This window comes from Leiobunum rupestre, chromosome 9, assembly GCF_980474605.1.
Source record: "Leiobunum rupestre chromosome 9, qqLeiRupe1.1.hap1, whole genome shotgun sequence".
Taxonomy (NCBI): Eukaryota; Metazoa; Arthropoda; class Arachnida; order Opiliones; family Sclerosomatidae; genus Leiobunum; species Leiobunum rupestre.
The window spans coordinates 25587229-25605884 of record NC_143392.1 but is presented as its reverse complement, the minus strand read 5'-3'; the positions used below and the strand labels follow the sequence as shown (position 1 = coordinate 25605884).

Genomic DNA, 18656 nt, shown 5'->3' with positions numbered 1-18656 from the left:
CAGTTGATTTGTTTTAAAAGGTTAAAAATGCGTAAAGATGTTATTTCTAATTCGTATTTCATTTAGGTCTGAAAGCTGTAAAGTATTTAGATTCATTTTCGCTAGCGTACTAACCGAGGGGTAAGACACTCTGCGAATTCGGTGTACACTGCCGTACCTTTGACAGCGCTAAATGGAACCCGCGAACTCTTGAAAATATGTACCTTTAACAGTGCTAAATGCACGAACTCGGTGTACAGATTACCTGAGACTGTTTTACCCCTCGGTATACTAACGCTCCAAATGTTCTTATTCTTGCCAGAATATATTAGGTGCTTTCTTTTCGCCTGTTCTCGGACTAAAAGTGTACTCTTTTTAACCTAAAACGTGTTATTCGCCTGTTCCGGGGATGCTAATTACTCCGCCCCATAAACTATTCGCTGGTTCCGGAGTATTAGGGCTATTCTTTTTACTCCTTCTGAAAAGGAAGTGTAAAGGAGAAAATCGGATTTTGTCGTCTGCTAGCTGAATTTATCCGCTAAAAAGGCCACAGGCAGTCATTTTGGAAAAACGTTTTTACTCCGACTCAAACTATTCGCCACCACAGAATCGGAGTAAAATGACGTCATAACCTTACTCTTCTTACCCTACACCGAATTCCCGGAATAAGCGAAAAGAAACCACCTATTTAGGGATAATGATTATTTTTAGACGATTTTTAGCGTTACTCCCAATCCTCCTTATGCTCTTCCCCCCCTAAGAAAAATCCATATATCATTGGTTCCCTATAACTGACGTCTTCCCACACGACTGAAGCGCACTCCGGTGACGTTTTTCCTTCCCCTCCCCGCCCCTCTCTCGTTCCGGGTAAATTCGACCACGATACTCGGGGATCGTCTAAACTAGTAGCAAGAAACACAGCAACCAAAGAATATAAATCCCCAGGAATGGAAGGATTGATATTATTGGCCGCGTGTTTTGGCTGCGCTAGAAACTTCCGGCAAAGCAAATCAGAGTAAACGGAAACGGTTAACGCAACCCGGTCTCTCTTTAAAAACGAGAGGCGCTAAAGTTCCACTAGACGGAGCTACACCTTCCATTCCTGGGGCTTTATATTCTTTGCAGCAACCCGCATAAGGAGAACGTAGCTAGCCTTTAAACACGCTAACGAAGTGTTGCGTACAAATTTCATTGGACTAGCCTTTAAGCTGAACGTTTTACGGACAGGGGGAAGGCAATTTCCGAATTTTACCCTTCCGACGGCAGCAGGCGCTAAAGTGTCTAACCAATGAAAAATGTACGCGAGGAAATCCACGACTTTTGGCGGGTTGCGTTCTCCTTGTGTGGTATGCTGCGTTTGTTGCTCCTAGGTCTCAATAAATGCATTCTTGATCGAGCTTATAGTTTTAAATCGTTCCTAAGAATTTTAGAGCCAGGGTACAAAAATGGTATACTTCTCCGTGAAAAACGTTCGAAAGTAAAGCCATAAATTTGGTTGTTTATTCCATTCCCAAAAAGCAAGCTTCCTCCGAAACATTCTTCGGTGAGTGTACGTCGATTTCTGGCTTCACGACAAATTAGTCTTGTCACTCCCAAATGTGTACGCCAAGAGAGAGAGAGAGACTTATCGGCACACGGAAGTGTCGAGGTAATCTGACAGTTCTGACGTCATTCGCGGATTTTCGAGGTTAACTTATAGGCGGACGACTTTACCGCTACCAGAGGAAATCCGGAATTAGGGCGGATTAGTACGTATGACGAAATATTCTTACAAACTGTCACTGAGGTAACCGTAATCTTGCAACTTCACTAATCTTTATTAATTAAAATTATCGAAAGTCCGTTGTATATTTCAGTATTGTCATAAGTATATAATTACATTCCATGAATGTGTGTCAGTTAGCAGAAATAATTAGGGGACAGGGAATTTGATAGTAGGCCTACAAAGTCAGGGAAATATCAGGGTATTTTAAGAATTTGAGAAAAGTCGGGGAATTTAAACTATAACCTGAAGAGTCACTAAGGGCTAGTTTTCACTAAACCAAAAACGCCACGACGGTTAGCTTCGACGCCTAATACAATATTTTTGCGTCCGCCCTTCGGTTCCAGTAAAAACCAGCCTTAACACTGAAATAAAAGTTGAAGTAAAAATATTAAAATCTGGTAAAAGTAAAATATAACGTTCGGAAATTCCAATTTTGCTTAGGGAAAATTTATAAAAGTGGTTAGGAAAAACAAGGAAAAGTCGGGGAATTTGAAACTGAAATTTTGGGGCAACCCTGTGATAGCTACGTTTGGTGTGACGTAAAATTGACGTCATACCGAAAGAGATCAGCTCCTCTAGCGAGAACAATACGCGACTTAAAAAGCAAATTATCACGCTATGAAAAAGACGCAAAGACCGGGTATTAGACCTTATGTCTAATTAGTCTGAAGTCCACCAAAAATATGTGGTTGATAAAACTGCGAGACGCGAAAGATAAGAAACTTAACTGTAATTATTAACTTTTGACATTGCATTAGGCTCTTGGTAAAAAGCAATATGGTGGCAGCCTCGAAATGTTGCAGTACCGCGGCGATAAGGTATGGGATCACTTTCTCCAACCGCGTCTTAAGAACAATAAAGAAAAATGAGAGATAATCCCAGTTGCCCCCCCCCCCCGTCTATTGTTTAACGCCTTATCTCAGTTGAAGAGCCCAACGCGATTTTATTTTTTGCGGGAGAGGGGAGCTTATCCATCCATGATTTTATTATATAACAAGGCGAAGAGGGGGAAATCCCACCCGAACGAAGAAGCCTAGCTGTGAAATCAGAGTACGCTCAATAGACCAGCCAGAGAGGAGGGGGGGGGGGGAGAGTATTGGAGGTTTTATTATCTTATCGGTACGTAGGAATTCCCGTGTTCTTGGTCACGCTTATTTGTTCCCGACTCGGTGTAACGAGAACAGCGCTCGGAGAAAGTTTCGCGTCTCTGGCATCACGAGGTGGATATAGAAAACGCTCCTGCAGAAGGAGTGGAGAGCCGATCATTCTAGAGCCAGACGCTCTTTTCAAAGTTTTGACTATTTTCTCTTCTTTTCTTTCATTATTTATGTGTCATCGAAATGCGAAGTTTCCGATTGTCTTGAAATGTGAATGAAGTACTCGAAGTTCTTCAGCGTCGTTCAGTTTCGTTGTTCGTTATCATGCAATTATCGCTCGTTTTAAATGTCGCGATACTCTGGACGATTTTAGCTGGTTTGGCCAAATGTCAACAATCTCAGTCGACGAAGAATCAAAAATGTGGCTACGAGGTAATTCTATATTTCGCTTCTTTACACTTATCTTTTTGTTTGTCACTGTTTTTACCGATTTGAATATTTATTTTTAATTTATTTTGTGGCTTAATTTGGATATTTTCAAATTTAAATCTGATTAAATCTAAGCTTTTCTATAATTAGGTAATTCGGGCTAATTGTCTGTTGGGAAATTGTTTTATTAGCCGTTAACTGGTTTTTCTGGCGATATAGAATTGCAATTGAATCCAATATTTGAATAAAATAAGCAGTTTTTATTTTTTCTTTAGAAAAATTATAATTCTTCAACTTTATTTATATTTTCGAAATTTGAGAACTTTCCAGGCTAATTAACACCTCGTAAATTCAATGTGTATAATTTAATCGTCGGTCTGAAGACTATTTTAGATATAGTAAATATCGGGTTATCAAATTTTAATTTTCCGCTAAAGATAGCTATTTGTTGTTTGTTATTTCTGGCTAGTTTCCGTTTCCGTTTTATTTTATTTTAGTTTTAATTTCTGAGGAATTCAGGGTCGTGTTCGGATATCCCGTTATAATTTTCGCCTATTCTGGGATCTTAGTGTGGGGTAACTAGTGTAGCACAATGGTGTAATTTAACTGCAATAGTTCGGGTTGGTGTAACATAGTTGGGGTAAAAAGAAAAAAGTACTTAGTATCCACTAATCCACTTAAACCCGTTTTTGAAAAAATTTTAACTTCTAAATTAACCTATTCGCCAGTCGATCAGGGACAGATTAGGGGGAGTGGCAAAGGGGTAAATCCCCCCTCCCCGGGCGCCATGCAAATAGGGGCTTATCTGGGGGAGCTCACTGAGATATGGCCCCTGGGCGAAACTTTAAAGGGAATATTGCCCGTTTTCGACGCTGCTTAGTGGTTTGTTGTGAAGGTAATCCCTGAAAATGTTGTTCTTCCTAAAGAACGGGTTGGTGGTTATATTCCTTTAGCTGTGAAAAGACTCGCTTTACAGCCGACCAAATTTGATAACTCCTCTTTACGCCCGTTTTTGAGGAGGAGTATAAAGTGTAGCTCAAATGATCCCAGCTGCCCTTGGACAATAGTTTACAGTGAATTGAGGAATTATCGTCACCGAACACGGGGAAATCGTGGATCTTAGGCTATAAAGTGTACACTTTAGTCCCAGAAGAAACGAAAAGTATCAGCCTACTTAAAACCCCATTTCTCTTTCGTCACTCGGATAGGCTTGCAATCCGGGGAAAGCCGGAATGCTGAACGTTCACATAGTTTGTCACACCCACGATGATGTTGGATGGGTTAGTTCACATTTTTGTATTACTTAAAAACACGCATTCCATTTCAACTCGAACTAATTTAAAATTGAATTTAAGGTATTGACGGTGCAGCAGTATTATCAGGCGTGTAAGTGTTATTAGGAATTTAAAGGGTCGCAACGTCGTTTGAATTTTGAGGGTGGGGTTACGAGTCACGTGACGAAGGGGAGGAGTCACCTGAAATTCTTCCCGAATTTTTTAAACGATTTTGTGGACCTTTAATTCTGAACTGGGGACGATTAAAAAATATATATCCATTTATGAAGATGTCCGTGAAATCATACATTCTGTGATCTTTCATCTGAACCAAGACGAGAACCGACGGTTCGTGTACGTCGAATCTGCTTTCTTCCACATGTGGTGGGAAGAGCAGTCCATCGAAATGAAAAATAGAGTCAAAGATCTCGTTCGAGCTGGTATGAGTCCTATATCAGAATCTTTCTATGGAGAGGTCGGCGTACTCCGTTTTTTTTTGCGCAACTCGTTCGTCAGTTTCAAGTCGGAAACAATATCACTGCTGATTTTCGCTATCTATATAAGTTTATTATATCAAACATCATTTTATGGTTTAATATTATAATTTTATATTCTTAATTATTAAGAATAATATCCTAATATTTGAACAAATTTTATATTATATTAAAATGTCAATATTCAATAGATGGAGCATCGTAAGTCTTCCATATTTTACGTGCAAAAAAAAACATTAGTTCCACTATCGGTCGTAAGATGGCGAGACGAGATGCTATGATATTTTTCCTTTTACGTGCTCTCAGGATCAGAATACGCTCGTGACCTTTTCATAAAACGATCCTGCATACTACGCATACCGTTGTCGTTATTTGTGGTAAATTAACGAACGACCTTTTCATTAGGGCGCTTGGAGTTTGTGGGGGGAGGTTGGGTTATGAATGACGAAGCCGTCACTCACTACTCGTCCATCATCGATCAAATGACCCTCGGGATGCGATTCTTGAACGACACCTTCGGAGATTGCGCCCATCCTAAGACGGTGTGGCAAATTGACCCTTTCGGACACTCCAGGGAACAAGCGTCTTTGTTTTCCCAAGTAAAGAAACTTTTGACATTGGCAGAGGTCACGATGACTAATTTATCTCTCGCACTTTGTAGATGGGTTTCGATGGGGAATTTTTGGGTAGAATCGACTACCAAGATATTGAAGTCAGGAGAAAACGGAAAACGATGGAGTTCCTTTGGAGGGGTAATCCTTCTTTGGGTCGTAACAGCGAACTCTTCACCGGGGTCTTGCCCAACGTTTATTGGCCGCCTAAAGGCTTCTGTTACGACGCGAACTGTTGGGATGAAGAAATTACAGTAACGTTCCTATTCAACGATACGCGAATCTTAGAAATTAGACTAAAACTTGCGTTTCAATGCAGGACCAAAATGCCTTGCAAAAAGCCTACGATTTTATACATTTAGTCAAAGAACAAGTAAGAAATTTAGTTAACCAACGCGTGATTGGAGTCTTAAAATATTTCACATGAACTCAGGCTAAGCAATACAAATCAAATCATACGATCATAACAATGGGGATGGATTTCTACTACCGACACGCCGGAAAATGGTACCGCAACTTGGAACAACTAATGGGGAAAATTAACGAATTGGTACTTAGTTTAATTTCTTCACTATTTGACCACAAATCTGGACTAATAGAAATCAAACGCGTAGCAAAAGAACGGAAGTGACGTCAACATATTCTTTTCAACTCCCGCTTGCTACTTGAAATCCCTGAATGATCAGAAGGTCAATTGGCATACGGAAACGGAGGACTTTTTCCCTTACGCTTCGGAGGCCAATTCCTACTGGACGGGTTACTTCACCAGTCGACCAACGTCGAAGTATTACGGACGGAGGGCTTCGGCCTTTCTGCAGGTAAGCAATTCAAACGCGGTTAATGTTTAAATCCGCTCGTGAACGGCGGCGAAAGAATTATTATTTTTGCGTCTTTTTGGTAGACTTGCAAACAAGTAACGACTTTTGGCAGCATGCCGAATGCGAACATCTTCTCCCTGCGTAAATATCTCTTCTTTCTAAGGTTTATTTTTTTAAATATCACGCCTTCTTTTAATAATCGTAATCGTACGTTGTTTGTTGATTGTAGAATCCGCCGTGGGTGTTATGCAACACCACGACGCTCTTACGTGAGTGTATTATTACTGGTTTATTTCTCTAAAAAGTCGCCGAGAAAAGCTTTGACAATTTCCTTCGTTTACGTAGAGGTACGGAAAAACTGCACGTGGCTCACGACTACGCCAAGTCCTTGTCTCAGGGTATCGCGGAGTGCCAAAACGAAGTGAAGACCGCCCTCAGTAGAATCATGTCCAACGTGTCCATCAGTCTCGATTTGCATTTTTGTAATCTTCTCAACCAAACCGAATGTATCGTCAGTGAGACTCAATCTTTGGTATTTAGGATTTACCTTTCGTAATATGATCGTTTATTGATCATTAGTTAGCGCCGTAATGACGGTCTAATTATAAATCTCATTCAGTTTCAGCTGCTGGTTTACAATTCTTTATCGAGAGAAATTACCTCGTTCGTAAGACTGCCCGTTACGGGCGAGGCTTACGAGGTTCTGGACCATAATTCTAGACCAATGCCAGTACAAGTAAGAACGGAGGGTTATTGGACTGTATTGGCAAGGTCTACTGGCCAGTACAATCCAGTACCGCGAATTTATTTCAACCATAATTCTATAGTAATATTCCATGAGTGTGCCAGTCGAATTAATTACTGGTGGCTATGTGTGAAGTGACTTGCCACTTGCGAGATAATTTGACCAATTTATAGCAAATAGACACTTCAATAAACATCTTCAAGGAAATTGCCAAGAAGTAATATTTCCGAGAGCCATTACCTGGCAGTTACTGTTTATATAGTGCTCGTTGAAATAATGGAAACTTTTCACCTGTAAACAGAACGTCGTGTTTTTGCCTAACCGTAATATGTCAAAAATAGCTACCTGGTTAAAATGGAGCACAGGTGAAAAGTTACCATTATTTCAACAAGCACTATGTAAACAGTGATTTGCAGGTCCTGGCTCTCGTAAATGTTACTTCTTGGAAATATCTTTAACGTTTTTCTTGAAGCGCCTATTAAAATAGTGTTGGCTGTGGAATACGTCCATAGGGTTTTTTCCGGGGTTCACCATGAAGCAAAGAGCACGAAATAGGCCTGATGACTATTTAGTTGGAAGTCTACCTAAAAATGTGCTCTCAGTAAAACTTTTAACACCCGGAACTGACACATTTACGCGAAATATTATTGTGCACTTACGATTACGATTCATCATTTAAAATTGTCGTCTACCGCAGATCATTCCGCTGCAGCAATCGCTCTCTCGAATTCCCGAACGATCCAGCGTGTCCAGGTTCGAGTTGGTGTTCCCTCTGACGCTACCCGCATTGGGAACTACCACGTGCACCGTGCGCCGGTTGCAGAACCTCTCTCCTGTGGAGGATAGGGAAAGCGTCGTTTACACACCCAGAAGCGACAGTATCGATTATCTAGTCATTCAAAACGAAGTCCGTTTCCCGATAAGCACTTACCCTTCAAACCCAGATTGGGTACTTAAAATATTCTCGCTTTTAGTATATCAAAGCCAAGGTGAATTCCATCACGGGTCTGTTGGAGAAAGTCGAAATCAATGGACGTGAAATCAGCTTCAAGCAAAACTACAATTATTACACGTCGCAGCCAGGATTTCAGAACGAGAAAGCGTCGGGTGCCTACTCGTTCAATCCTGTCTTCGAGATACCAATACCCGTCTCTAACAAAGTCAACGCGTCCGTCGTTAAGGTACGACATTAAGATTTCCTACTTGCGCTGCTTATTTCTACCATGCGAATCTAACACTTTCTTTTAGAAACTGTTGGCCAAGGTTGGGTGGTAACTCTCGGCGCGTTCTAAGCCAATGAAGTCTCGAGCACCCCCCCCCCCCCCCCAATGAGAACTAATAAGTAACTTACTTAAAGTATCCATTTCCGGGTATTGAAGCCCTGAAACCCCCTAAAATACGTCCTAGACGAAAACGTGGACTGGAAAACGCTTTTGCGTTTCACAAAATAAATTCCTTAGATTTAACGTGTTAATCGACAAGGCTAATTACTTCTAGTTTTGAGAAAAATACCTGTACAAGTACGAAATTTATTAATTGTTATTAACAAAGATCCGTAATATCAATATTCATGCTTATTGTCGTTCGATTGAAAAGATTCGCGGTTAAAATATACGAAATAAAGATGCTAAGCCTTGGCAATAAATATTACCAAGTTCAAACCATGCGGAACGAAATAGCTTTGGAATAGGTTATGATCGTTCTAATTTCATGGTAGAAATGATAGATTCATGATATTTCTTTATGTAGTTTTCTTTTGGCTTATAACATTTAATTTATTCAGGGTGATCTAGTCCAAGAAATACGCCAAGAATTTAGCTCGTGGGTCAGTCAAGTCATCCGACTATACAAGGGCAAGCCATACATGGAGTTCGAGTGGATTGTGGGGCCCATTCCAACCAAGTAAGTCATTTTACCCTTCATCCGAACCGCAGAAGCAATTTTTGATAATGGCTATAATTCGTTAGAGATTATTACGGAAAAGAAGTGATCAGCAAGTTCGAGACGCCGTTTAAAAGTAACGGGACATTCTACACTGACTCCAACAGTCGCGATTCCATCAAGAGAGTGTAAGCTATATTATGGTCCATGACTATATTACCTCTTGACAAATGGTAATCTGTTTTTGTTCCAGACGTAACTTCCGTCCAACTTGGAATCTGACCGCCTTAGAACCCGTAGCCGGCAATTACTATCCCGTAACGGGTTGGATATATCTCCGGGACAAAGCCACCGACACGCAACTAACCGTTTTCCCCGATAGAGCCCAAGGAGGCTCTAGCATCGACGATGGTTCCTTGGAACTAATGGTCAGTGTTGATTTTTGTTTGAAAAACCCGATTCCTTTACGAAATTAAGACTTCATTTATGGTAGGTTCATCGTCGAACGTTGTACGATGATGGTTACGGAGTGGATGAAGCGTTGAACGAGTTGGGCTTGGATGGCAAAGGCCTAATAGCTCGAGGGAAACACTGGGTTGTCGTGAGTCCCGTGAGCGAGGCCGCCAAACACATCAGAGAGTTGAGCAAAGAGTTGTACCACGAACCCGATTTCATTTTCAGAACTACCAACGAATCCATCTTCGCCGCCGACGAACAGCTATTGCACGTTAGTATTTGACGTATTTAATCTCGTTACGTACGCTAAAACGAAGGATAAATAAAAGGAACCTAAAGATGGTGAACTAATCATTTCAGTATTCCTATTTGAGTCGCAAGCTACCCGCCAATGTCCACCTATTATCTCTGGAAATGCTCAACAACTTGGAAATTCTAGTCAGACTGGAGCATATGTACGCCAGCGAGGAGGACTCCACTTATTCCAAGCCAGCTTCGGTTCCATTGAGGGTAATTGACACGCTTTTGCAATAGTTCTGGTGGATACTACTTCACAATGGCGGACTATACACTCTTTTTCGCGCCTTACCCCCCTCTTTTAAACACCCCGGGCGCGTTCGGCCTTACATCCACCCTCAGCAGGGAGTCCAGGCTCGGGTCTTTGGTCGGCGGGTATTGAGAATTGGGGGCTCAAGGGGGAAACACCAATGGAGGCGCCCAGCAAAATACCGCAAAAAAGTGTGCATTTATTTCTTACCTTAGAATTGGACGCGAAATCAAAAGGCCTCCATTTACAAAATACTGTAAATCTGACCACGCTTCTATCTTTTTGGCCAGCTGATATAAGTTGGCCTGGTAGCTATGTTTCTCCAAACCGAAAATGGTTAATGTTTGCGCCAGAGTTAATTCAACTTAAGTAGATTTGAGTACGGAAGCATACGAATGGCGCCTATAAGTGAGACTCGTTTCCAGAAAAATTCACAATATTTTGTTATTCCACAGGAGTGCCATCTAGGTTATTTGGCTTTTGTTGAAATTTAAGAGTAAATAAATTTTATTAAATTATTTTCATAATTATTCTACCCCCTCTTATTATTTTCTGATTTTTTCCTCGAACTTGCAATTATCTGCAATAGAGGGAGCTGTTCATAAATCAACAAAATTCCCTTCCTTCGCCCAGGTGAGGGGGGAGGAAGAAAGTCTTGTTTTTTTTTGGGTCACAAATTTCTATTATTAGTAAGCCAACCTCGAATAAGTTGAATAACCCTGGTTTGCGCCGGCGAGATATGTTCCTTAACGGTTTGTCCGACCTTAATTTGAAATTAAGACTAAGACTAGCAATTTTTGCTTGGTTGGTAACTACATCAATTTTCTCCTTCTACTTCAGAACCTTTTCTGTCCATTTTCAATCGAAACTGTACGGGAAACCACTCTCTCAGCTCATCAGTATCTTAATACCGTCAAGAAACTACGATGGAACGAGAATCAAATGTTCGGAGATGCTCCGGAGGATGCTTCTAACGCGACGGACTCGTCTAGAGTGCCTAGATCTGCCTCAGGTATTCTATTTTCGCTATTAACTTAAATGTCATCACATACGTAGTAACAGATTTACATAATGTTTATCTTACAATAAAAGTAGATATCTCGTGTGTCACTCCGCGTAATGTCAAAGGGAATATAACCTCTAGGGTGTATGCCAGGGTTCCGATAATGCCGGCCCCCTCCTATGGTTTCAATTAGCAGTATCGGGATTTGGTCCTTTTTTTCGGAAGATACTTGTTATATATGTCTGGTAGTAGGCTAAAAAATAGGCTAAGGAAGATTTTTACGGCCGTGATGAAGCTCGTAGAAGCGGGCGTGTCTTAAGGCGGGAACTCACGAGAAAAACTCTCGCGCCTCACTACCCTAATTCGACGAAAACTCGTCATTAAGTCAAGTCATTATAAGCTTACCTGATTATCTCTTTTATAAACATGCAAATACCTGAAATTAGGTATCACTACACTTCTTTCGCGAAGAACATTATAATTACTTTAAAATATGAAAGGGAATAAAACCTCAGGTATTTGGTGTGGAACACCAACGGTTGCAGCTCTAGCCGCTCTTGCCTTTGGCTTTAGAAATGTTTGGCGCCACTGTACGGGAAATTTGAAAAATTGAAGGGGTCTTCCATAAAGATTTTTTTGCAGGTTATATTCCCTTTAAGTACGATAACAAATTGAGGTTTTTAAATCCATTGTTTTATAAGCCGTTTTTGGGCGGGAAGATCGCCTATTTGTTATCATGACGACGCATTCTTTTCGAGTCAAACCTCGAGCCAATGAATTTGAAACAGGACCGTAGCTAGTTAAGCCCCGCCTTTTTCTCGACGCGCTTTCGTATCACCGTCCCAATGGAACCTTAGAAATTCCCAGTGTATACCTCTATAGAGTAGTATCGCTCTGTAGCTTTGGGCTATGGCCGCCATTTTGAGGGCAGTTTTTTATCTATAGGAAAAAGCATGGGTGACGTCGACATACGTCACGCCGATATTACTCTATAGTTTCCTGCTATCACCTATTACGGATATTTTTAAAAAACCCACGATAAATCTAACCGGATAGGGACAAAATTAAGGGTTTCGCAGCTATGGAACATGCATTCAAGACCCTACCGTATAACTTTAGCCTAACACTATAATTTACCTAAATGAGTCAGTTAGCTGCAAGGTTGCTAGAGACGCTAATATAGGTTTTTGAAGCCTTAAAATACGAGACAAAAAGAAAGTGGTAGGGTCTGATGACTACGTCACTAAAACAATCGATTAGAGTTTCAGACGTAATAAAGTACGCTAAAAAATATGAAGAATACATGGGTTAGGTAGTCAAAAGTCAGAGCAAATATAATCCGAGGACATAATACAACTTTTTTAAATCGTAACGTTGGTGTCAGACCCTTGAAACATAAAAGAAAAAAAATTGACCATTTCAAATCTAGCGTGAGCACCCCTTGAGTTAGCTGAAATAATGACTATGCGTAGAGGATAAGTGCCCCTAGTGAGTAAAAACAGAACTTAGCTAACCACAAATTCGCACACGCCAATCCCGGGCGTCGGCATGGATCCCTGTACTATGACGACGAAACAAAAAGTGCTCAATAGGCCTAATGACTTTGTCAGAAATCAACCAATTTTGTTGAAACTCGGCGGTTCGGTAGACCTTATGGTAGTATGAAAATTGCCAAAGGGAAAAGTTGCAATGGGCTTTAGTTTTCCTATGGCAACCCAAAATGTTTAAAAAAGCATGATATTTTCTCGGTTACTCAAATTTAGCCAAAATTATTGATCAATTTTACCCAAAATGGGTCAAATTCATCTTTTCGGGTATGTTTGGAAAATTTTATTTTTTCAAATTTTTTAAACTGAGAAAATCCCATGCTTTCTTAAATGGAGAATTTTGTTTTGATAGATCAAAAACATTTTCGGTTGCCATGGGAAAACTAAAGCCCATGGCAACGTTTCCCTTTGTCAATTTTCATACTACCATAAGGTCTACCTAACGCCCGAGTTTCAACAAAATCGGTAATAACCACCTCGGGTAGTTTCCTTGTCAGTAAAACCATAAGACTATTGCCCCCCACCCTCCCCCCTAAGTTTGAAGTGGGCATAAGGGCCCATGTATTCAGCACTAGACAGGCGTGAGAGAAATCAAAATTAGGATCTTCGCTACCTGGCGGAGAAAAAGAGCAAATCCTCCCAATCCCCCTCACGCCTACCACCTATAATACCTCTTTCCAGTAGCATGCATTGGGGGATTTATGCATTGGTTGGTTTTTCACCACCAGGTGGATTCATGTAGCCAGTTTGGCCAGTCGTTAGCGTAACGTTAAAATCCCATTCGTTTCAAACTTAGGGGGGCCATTATAGTCTTATGGTAAAACGTTTACTTGTTGAAGATAGGGAACATGATCCCAGCTTCTGGCACTGGGTGAAAACTTGGAACAACTCCTTTCGTGTTGAGTTTAAGTTATCTTTCCATTGGTTAAAGGGGTGTTTCCCCGAAGTTTCCGGTTTCCCTTATGCATAAAAATTTGTATTGGTTAACGGTAATAGTGAGTGTAGGGAGCTGTTGGCAGGTATGGCATGAAGGGCTGGCCACTCCCTCCAACACTTAAAACCCGGCCACCTGTTTAAAGGCATTAAAACTCGCAAGTTGATTACGGCCTAAGGTGGGGCCAAGGTTATTAGCCTAGATGGTTATTATTTTTATACATTTATGTGAAACGTAGTTTTACACAGCGGTTTGAAAGATGATTAACCGTAAAAATCTGTGGTTTTGGTATACGCAGATAATTCCATAGAGGAGGAGCTGGTCAGCAACTCGAATAGCACCATAGAGTTCTTGTCGGACCAGTCCGCTAACGTCCAACAGCAGCAGACCAAAGATGATTTCGAGATCGTACTTGAACCGATGCAAATCCGAACTTTTATCGTTACTATCAGTCGCACTCTAGTTTGTTAAATAGATAAAACAAATATATATATATTTTTTAGTTAATTGTTTACGATGTAAACATACAATTTTATGTCGCTATTATACAGCTGCTCGGCTACAACCAAATAAGTATATCAAATCTAATGGCACACCAAAAATAAGTAACCCACCAAAGCGCGCGTCCCTTCGATAAAATGAAATATTCTAACCATGTTGATAAATCGACTATGATGAAAATTTTATGTTTGAAAAATTTTATTGACAAATACGTTATTTCTATACTATTTGTACCTGAACGAAATTATAAAAATGAAATCTTATAAGCTCACGTATTTCGAGAATGTGTTTTTTTTTCGGCAGTGCTTTTAAAATAAGCTGATTCTACCCTGTCATGGCGACTAAAGCGCGGCGGCAGCAAACGTGGCGCCATCTCTGGATTAATACCTCAATAATTAATTAGATAAACCCCAAGGATTCTAGAAACTCTTGTCTGCTAAATAGAAATTCAGCAAATAATCTAGGAGGTGGATACTTTCTGCTTGTTCTGTGTACACCTTTTATACTAAATTAAACTATTAGCTTGCTTTGGTAGATATTATTCTACACCGTTAACTACTCGTCAAGGTCAGAGTATTCGGTCTACACCAGAGAGTGTAAAGTCACTCTCTGTCTACACTTTAGTCCAGCAATACTTTATAATAGTCAAAAGCGCGAGTGAAGAGAGTAAACTGATAAATTCTGAATAAGCATAAGATTTTTTCTGGTAAGATGTCTACTTGGGTCTTACCCTTACTCAAACTATTCGCCACCAATCGGTGTAAAATAAGATCTTAGGGCTACTTTTCTTACCCTTCTCCGAAATCACAGAACAGGCGGTACTGTAATTAGAAAATTCCGTCTGCTAAGACAGGAGTTTAAACTCAATTTGGTCTCTACATGGAAGGTTTCTTGCTCCAGTGTTTCTAGTACCACGGCCAACTTTGATCACGCGCTGTTCGCGCTACTACGGCCAACACATTCGTCGAAATTCCGCGAGCAAGGATTTTCCCCCTATAAACTGTACTATAATGTGTAGGAGTTCCAATGTAAAAACTATACTAAAAATAATAATCCGCTAGGGGCGCTGACGTCATACACATCTTTTGCTCATAGGTTAACCACGGCCCACTGCGCATGCGCTCGCGTTCTCTCGCCCCCTATGGGGCGAGAGAACGCGAGCGCATGCGCAGTGGGCCGTGGGTTAACACAGGAACGTCAACGAATGAGATGGCCGCTGTAGCGCGAGAGATGCGCGAGAAATCAAAGTTGGCCGTGCTAGTACATATACTTTATCAACCTAGGCGGTGGAATCGGCTATTTTTAGATGATTTTTAGTTGTTTAGAAATAAGGATATAGCTTCCGTTGTTGAAAATACTTGGCGTTGACGTTCCGGATGCTAGGCTGTGAAGTGAGCTCACCTTTGGTAATTACGAAACGAACGGTTTCGAATAAGAGGACACCGAAAGCACCCATTAGTCCAATCAACCAGAGATGGAAGCTGGCTGACAAGTCCGAAATATGCAAAGGGCTTGTGGCTATTTCTTCAACGTGACTTGTTTCGTTGCATTTTTGATTGGATGGTTTGTCCCAGGCCCTGATCATTAAACCAGCATCGACGTACCTCAGTATTCTAAAAAACGCGCGAAAGGAAGCTTCTTAGCTTTTTAACGTGAACTTCGTGAAGGCAGGGTTATTCAACTTTAGGAGGTTTGATTTTTATAAAAACAAATGTGCAAATTTAACAAAGTTGTTTTAATTTTCATACTTATAACTCGCACATTGGTTTTGAAAAACTCTACCCCCTAAGCCTTAGACTTTATAATAGTAATAGAAACTCGTGTCACAATAAGTCACTTTATCCCCCATTCCCCGTTATCTGAAGGATTGGAATTTTATGTTGATTTGTGGATAAATTGCAGATAAATATAAGCTAATGAAAAAATTTAGTAAACAAATGTGTGGTTGACGAATTATAAAATAATTAAATGTATTTAATTTTATAACGTAGGAAGTAAATATTTACATAAGTCTATGTATTTGTACCCCGCTGCTCCGCCTTAAACTACAGCGGCCTATGAAACTAACCAGGCCGGGAAAAAAGTGCGCTTTGCGAAACAACGTTCGGCCAGTGAGACAGCCATCGTGACTGCCTCACATATAGCAAACAAACGCCCTCATCGTGGCCCAACAAAAGGCGACACCATGGGCTGCTGGAAACCCACCCTCGCACAGCTGAGGACTAGAGTGACTTCCTCTTCCACTGCAAACTACCCTCCTCTGTAGGTTACAGAATGCCGAGTATGGAACACCCCTGAGGTTCGAGTGACCCAGCGCTCCGAGCACTCCAGTGACCCAGTACACCGGGTGTGGATCGCCCTCAAGAGCCCAACGACCCAGACGTATTAGAAATTGACTATCTTTACCCAATAACGGTAAAAGAGGGGGGATTATTGGAAAGCACGTTTGATTTATGGGCGCCAACCGAAAGCTTCCGTAATCTAACCTACTAGAAGTTGCGTAACCCTGGTGTAATTAAAAACCGAGGAAAACGCTTACCGCAAGTTAAGATTCTCTTTGAATTTGGCGGGCAATCCACGACGCACCATCAAGGTCACAAATACTCCAAGAAATCCCTCTTTAGCCAGATGGAATTTAGGCGCGTGTCCGCAAAACATCCGTATGATGTCGCTAAGAACTTCGACGTTAGAGATGAGGACTGCTTTTCGCTCCAAAATGGTTATGACTTCGTGAGGTGAATCGAGATTTTTCAATGCTATCTGTCCCTGGTGGCGCTTAATTTGAAGCCATAACTCTCGCATGTTCGCGTCGTCTGAATTCTAGAACGTCGAAAGTACATAAATTACTCGTACTTTTTGATAAGAGATTTTTTAACGATACTTTGATATATTGAACGGGAACAGTGTCCTTCACAACCATGGGACGAATGTTGGGGTATTTAACTATTTGCGATAATCGCTCGATCTTTTCGTTTTCGTTGGACAAAGCCAAACGAGAGATGATAGAGCTAGACACGGCGCTGACGAAAATGACCACTCCAAAAGCCCAAGAGAAGAGCAGTAAACGGCGACCAGCCGTCGTGGTACGCGACTGTATGTTACGTGGTACTCCTAACAGAATACGTAGATGGTATTTTCCAGATATATAGTTTAATCGTTGCTAAAACAAACCTTTGAGCAACAGTACGGTTGCGAAGTAAAATAAGTACTTCGTAATGCGGTATTTGTATCGGGGATAGGGGTTTTGGTAATTAGCATCTTCGATAAAATCACTCCAGTAATAAAGCAAAGACACCGCGATCAAAAAGGCGCCCAAGATATACCACACCTACATCACAAAATATAGACCTTTATACATATTACAAAAAAAATCCTGTCATATAGAGTTAACGAAATTCATTAGAGGCCGAATTTTAACTTCCCAAAGTCTTACCATATGGCGCCAATATAGTAATTTTAACTTTTTTCCATAAAACTTAAAATTGTATTAGAAGCGGTTTGGTAATAAGTAAAATTTTTTAAATTATCTCCATCTAGTATACATAAAAACATTAAAATTGAACCTCTAAGGGCTTCAATCTAAATATTTGTTTCGTGTAAATTTTGTAAATCGGTTAATTGGAACCGAGGGGCTGATCACTCCGCGTAATCGGTGTACAGAGCCGTACCTTTGACTGTACTAATGGGATTACGCGTAATCTTTGAAGTCCCTGCCTTTGGCAGTGGTAATCTAAGCGTAATCCAGTGTACAGATTTTCTAAGAGTGGTTAGCCCCTCGATTGGAACTACAATATCATGTTTTTTTAGATTGTATGTAAGATAAAGTTTACTGATTTACTTCCGCCTGGATAGTTTTCATGCTGAAAAAAGCCGAATTTTCGGATTCCCGATTGATACTGGACAGAATGGAGTAGTATGTTGAGGCGAAACAAGAAGTGAAGTGGGCCACTTTGAATCTTTCGGCGTCAATTCCAAACGGTTGAAAGATAACATCGGCTTCCTACCACAAAAAAATATATAGATAAATTTTTAAGATCTTCCACAGTTCGACTGTAGTTTTACTTCACTCACGTTTCGCGCGATCATCCCCAAAGCTCCCGTCCAGATTCCCGGTTCGGTTTCAGTACCACATTCATGAGTTTTCGGTACCACTAACGTTCCGCTTTAAATATCAAAGAAAGTTATAAATTTGTTTTAAATACTTTAACATCCTACCTTAAATTTAAAGAATCTACAAAGTACTCGAACAGTTCTTTGAAATCCCCTGATAATAAAACTCCTTGTTTAGTTTCATTTATACGAACCCACGGTTCATTCTACGTGTTGAAATTATATATTTAATATAATAAGTTAATAGTTTAGCTACCGTTTTAAATACGTACGTCAAATACTACAAATCGAACCATAATCGAAAAAGATTCCTTTTAACGACCTTAGGACCCTGTTAACTCCAAATATTTAAGCAAGAGCGTGTTTTTCCCGGTCGGGCTAGATCCGGAGCGCCTGTCAACTTAAAACCCAACTCCCGTGTCCACTAACAAGTAAGTGGCAGTTGAAGGCCATGAACGGTCAAAA

At 40.6% G+C, this 18656-nt stretch overlaps 2 protein-coding genes across 2 annotated transcripts in view; one reads left to right on the top strand and one right to left on the bottom strand.

Moving 5' to 3' along the window:
* The window catches only part of LOC149926990 (lysosomal alpha-mannosidase-like), a 36128-nt gene extending 21772 nt beyond the window's left edge, over window positions 1–14356 (top strand). Inside the window, exons 2-23 of the mRNA XM_090159365.1 lie at window positions 3093–3273; window positions 4479–4550; window positions 4626–4656; window positions 4835–4984; window positions 5444–5637; window positions 5700–5903; window positions 5969–6022; window positions 6083–6199; window positions 6264–6467; window positions 6551–6608; window positions 6697–6736; window positions 6813–6999; window positions 7087–7203; window positions 7910–8119; window positions 8187–8393; window positions 8996–9114; window positions 9180–9281; window positions 9347–9521; window positions 9587–9820; window positions 9910–10059; window positions 10937–11108; window positions 13879–14356. Of these exons, the coding sequence (XP_090015491.1) occupies window positions 3166–3273; window positions 4479–4550; window positions 4626–4656; window positions 4835–4984; window positions 5444–5637; window positions 5700–5903; window positions 5969–6022; window positions 6083–6199; window positions 6264–6467; window positions 6551–6608; window positions 6697–6736; window positions 6813–6999; window positions 7087–7203; window positions 7910–8119; window positions 8187–8393; window positions 8996–9114; window positions 9180–9281; window positions 9347–9521; window positions 9587–9820; window positions 9910–10059; window positions 10937–11108; window positions 13879–14051 (3078 nt within the window). The 5' untranslated portion in view covers window positions 3093–3165 and the 3' untranslated portion in view covers window positions 14052–14356. The remainder of the gene's footprint in view (window positions 1–3092; window positions 3274–4478; window positions 4551–4625; window positions 4657–4834; window positions 4985–5443; window positions 5638–5699; window positions 5904–5968; window positions 6023–6082; window positions 6200–6263; window positions 6468–6550; window positions 6609–6696; window positions 6737–6812; window positions 7000–7086; window positions 7204–7909; window positions 8120–8186; window positions 8394–8995; window positions 9115–9179; window positions 9282–9346; window positions 9522–9586; window positions 9821–9909; window positions 10060–10936; window positions 11109–13878) is intronic.
* A 1580-nt stretch (window positions 14357–15936) lies between these two features.
* On the bottom strand, window positions 15937–18487 carry LOC149926989 (putative glutamate receptor). The gene is made up of 8 exons (XM_090157784.1): window positions 18464–18487; window positions 18297–18397; window positions 18153–18243; window positions 17920–18081; window positions 17253–17409; window positions 16963–17192; window positions 16621–16901; window positions 15937–15994 (listed from the first exon to the last, which is right to left on the bottom strand). Exons 1-8 carry the CDS (start codon window positions 18485–18487, stop codon window positions 15937–15939), a joined length of 1104 nt encoding a protein of 367 aa, XP_090013910.1.
* Between the last annotated feature and the right edge of the window lie 169 nt (window positions 18488–18656).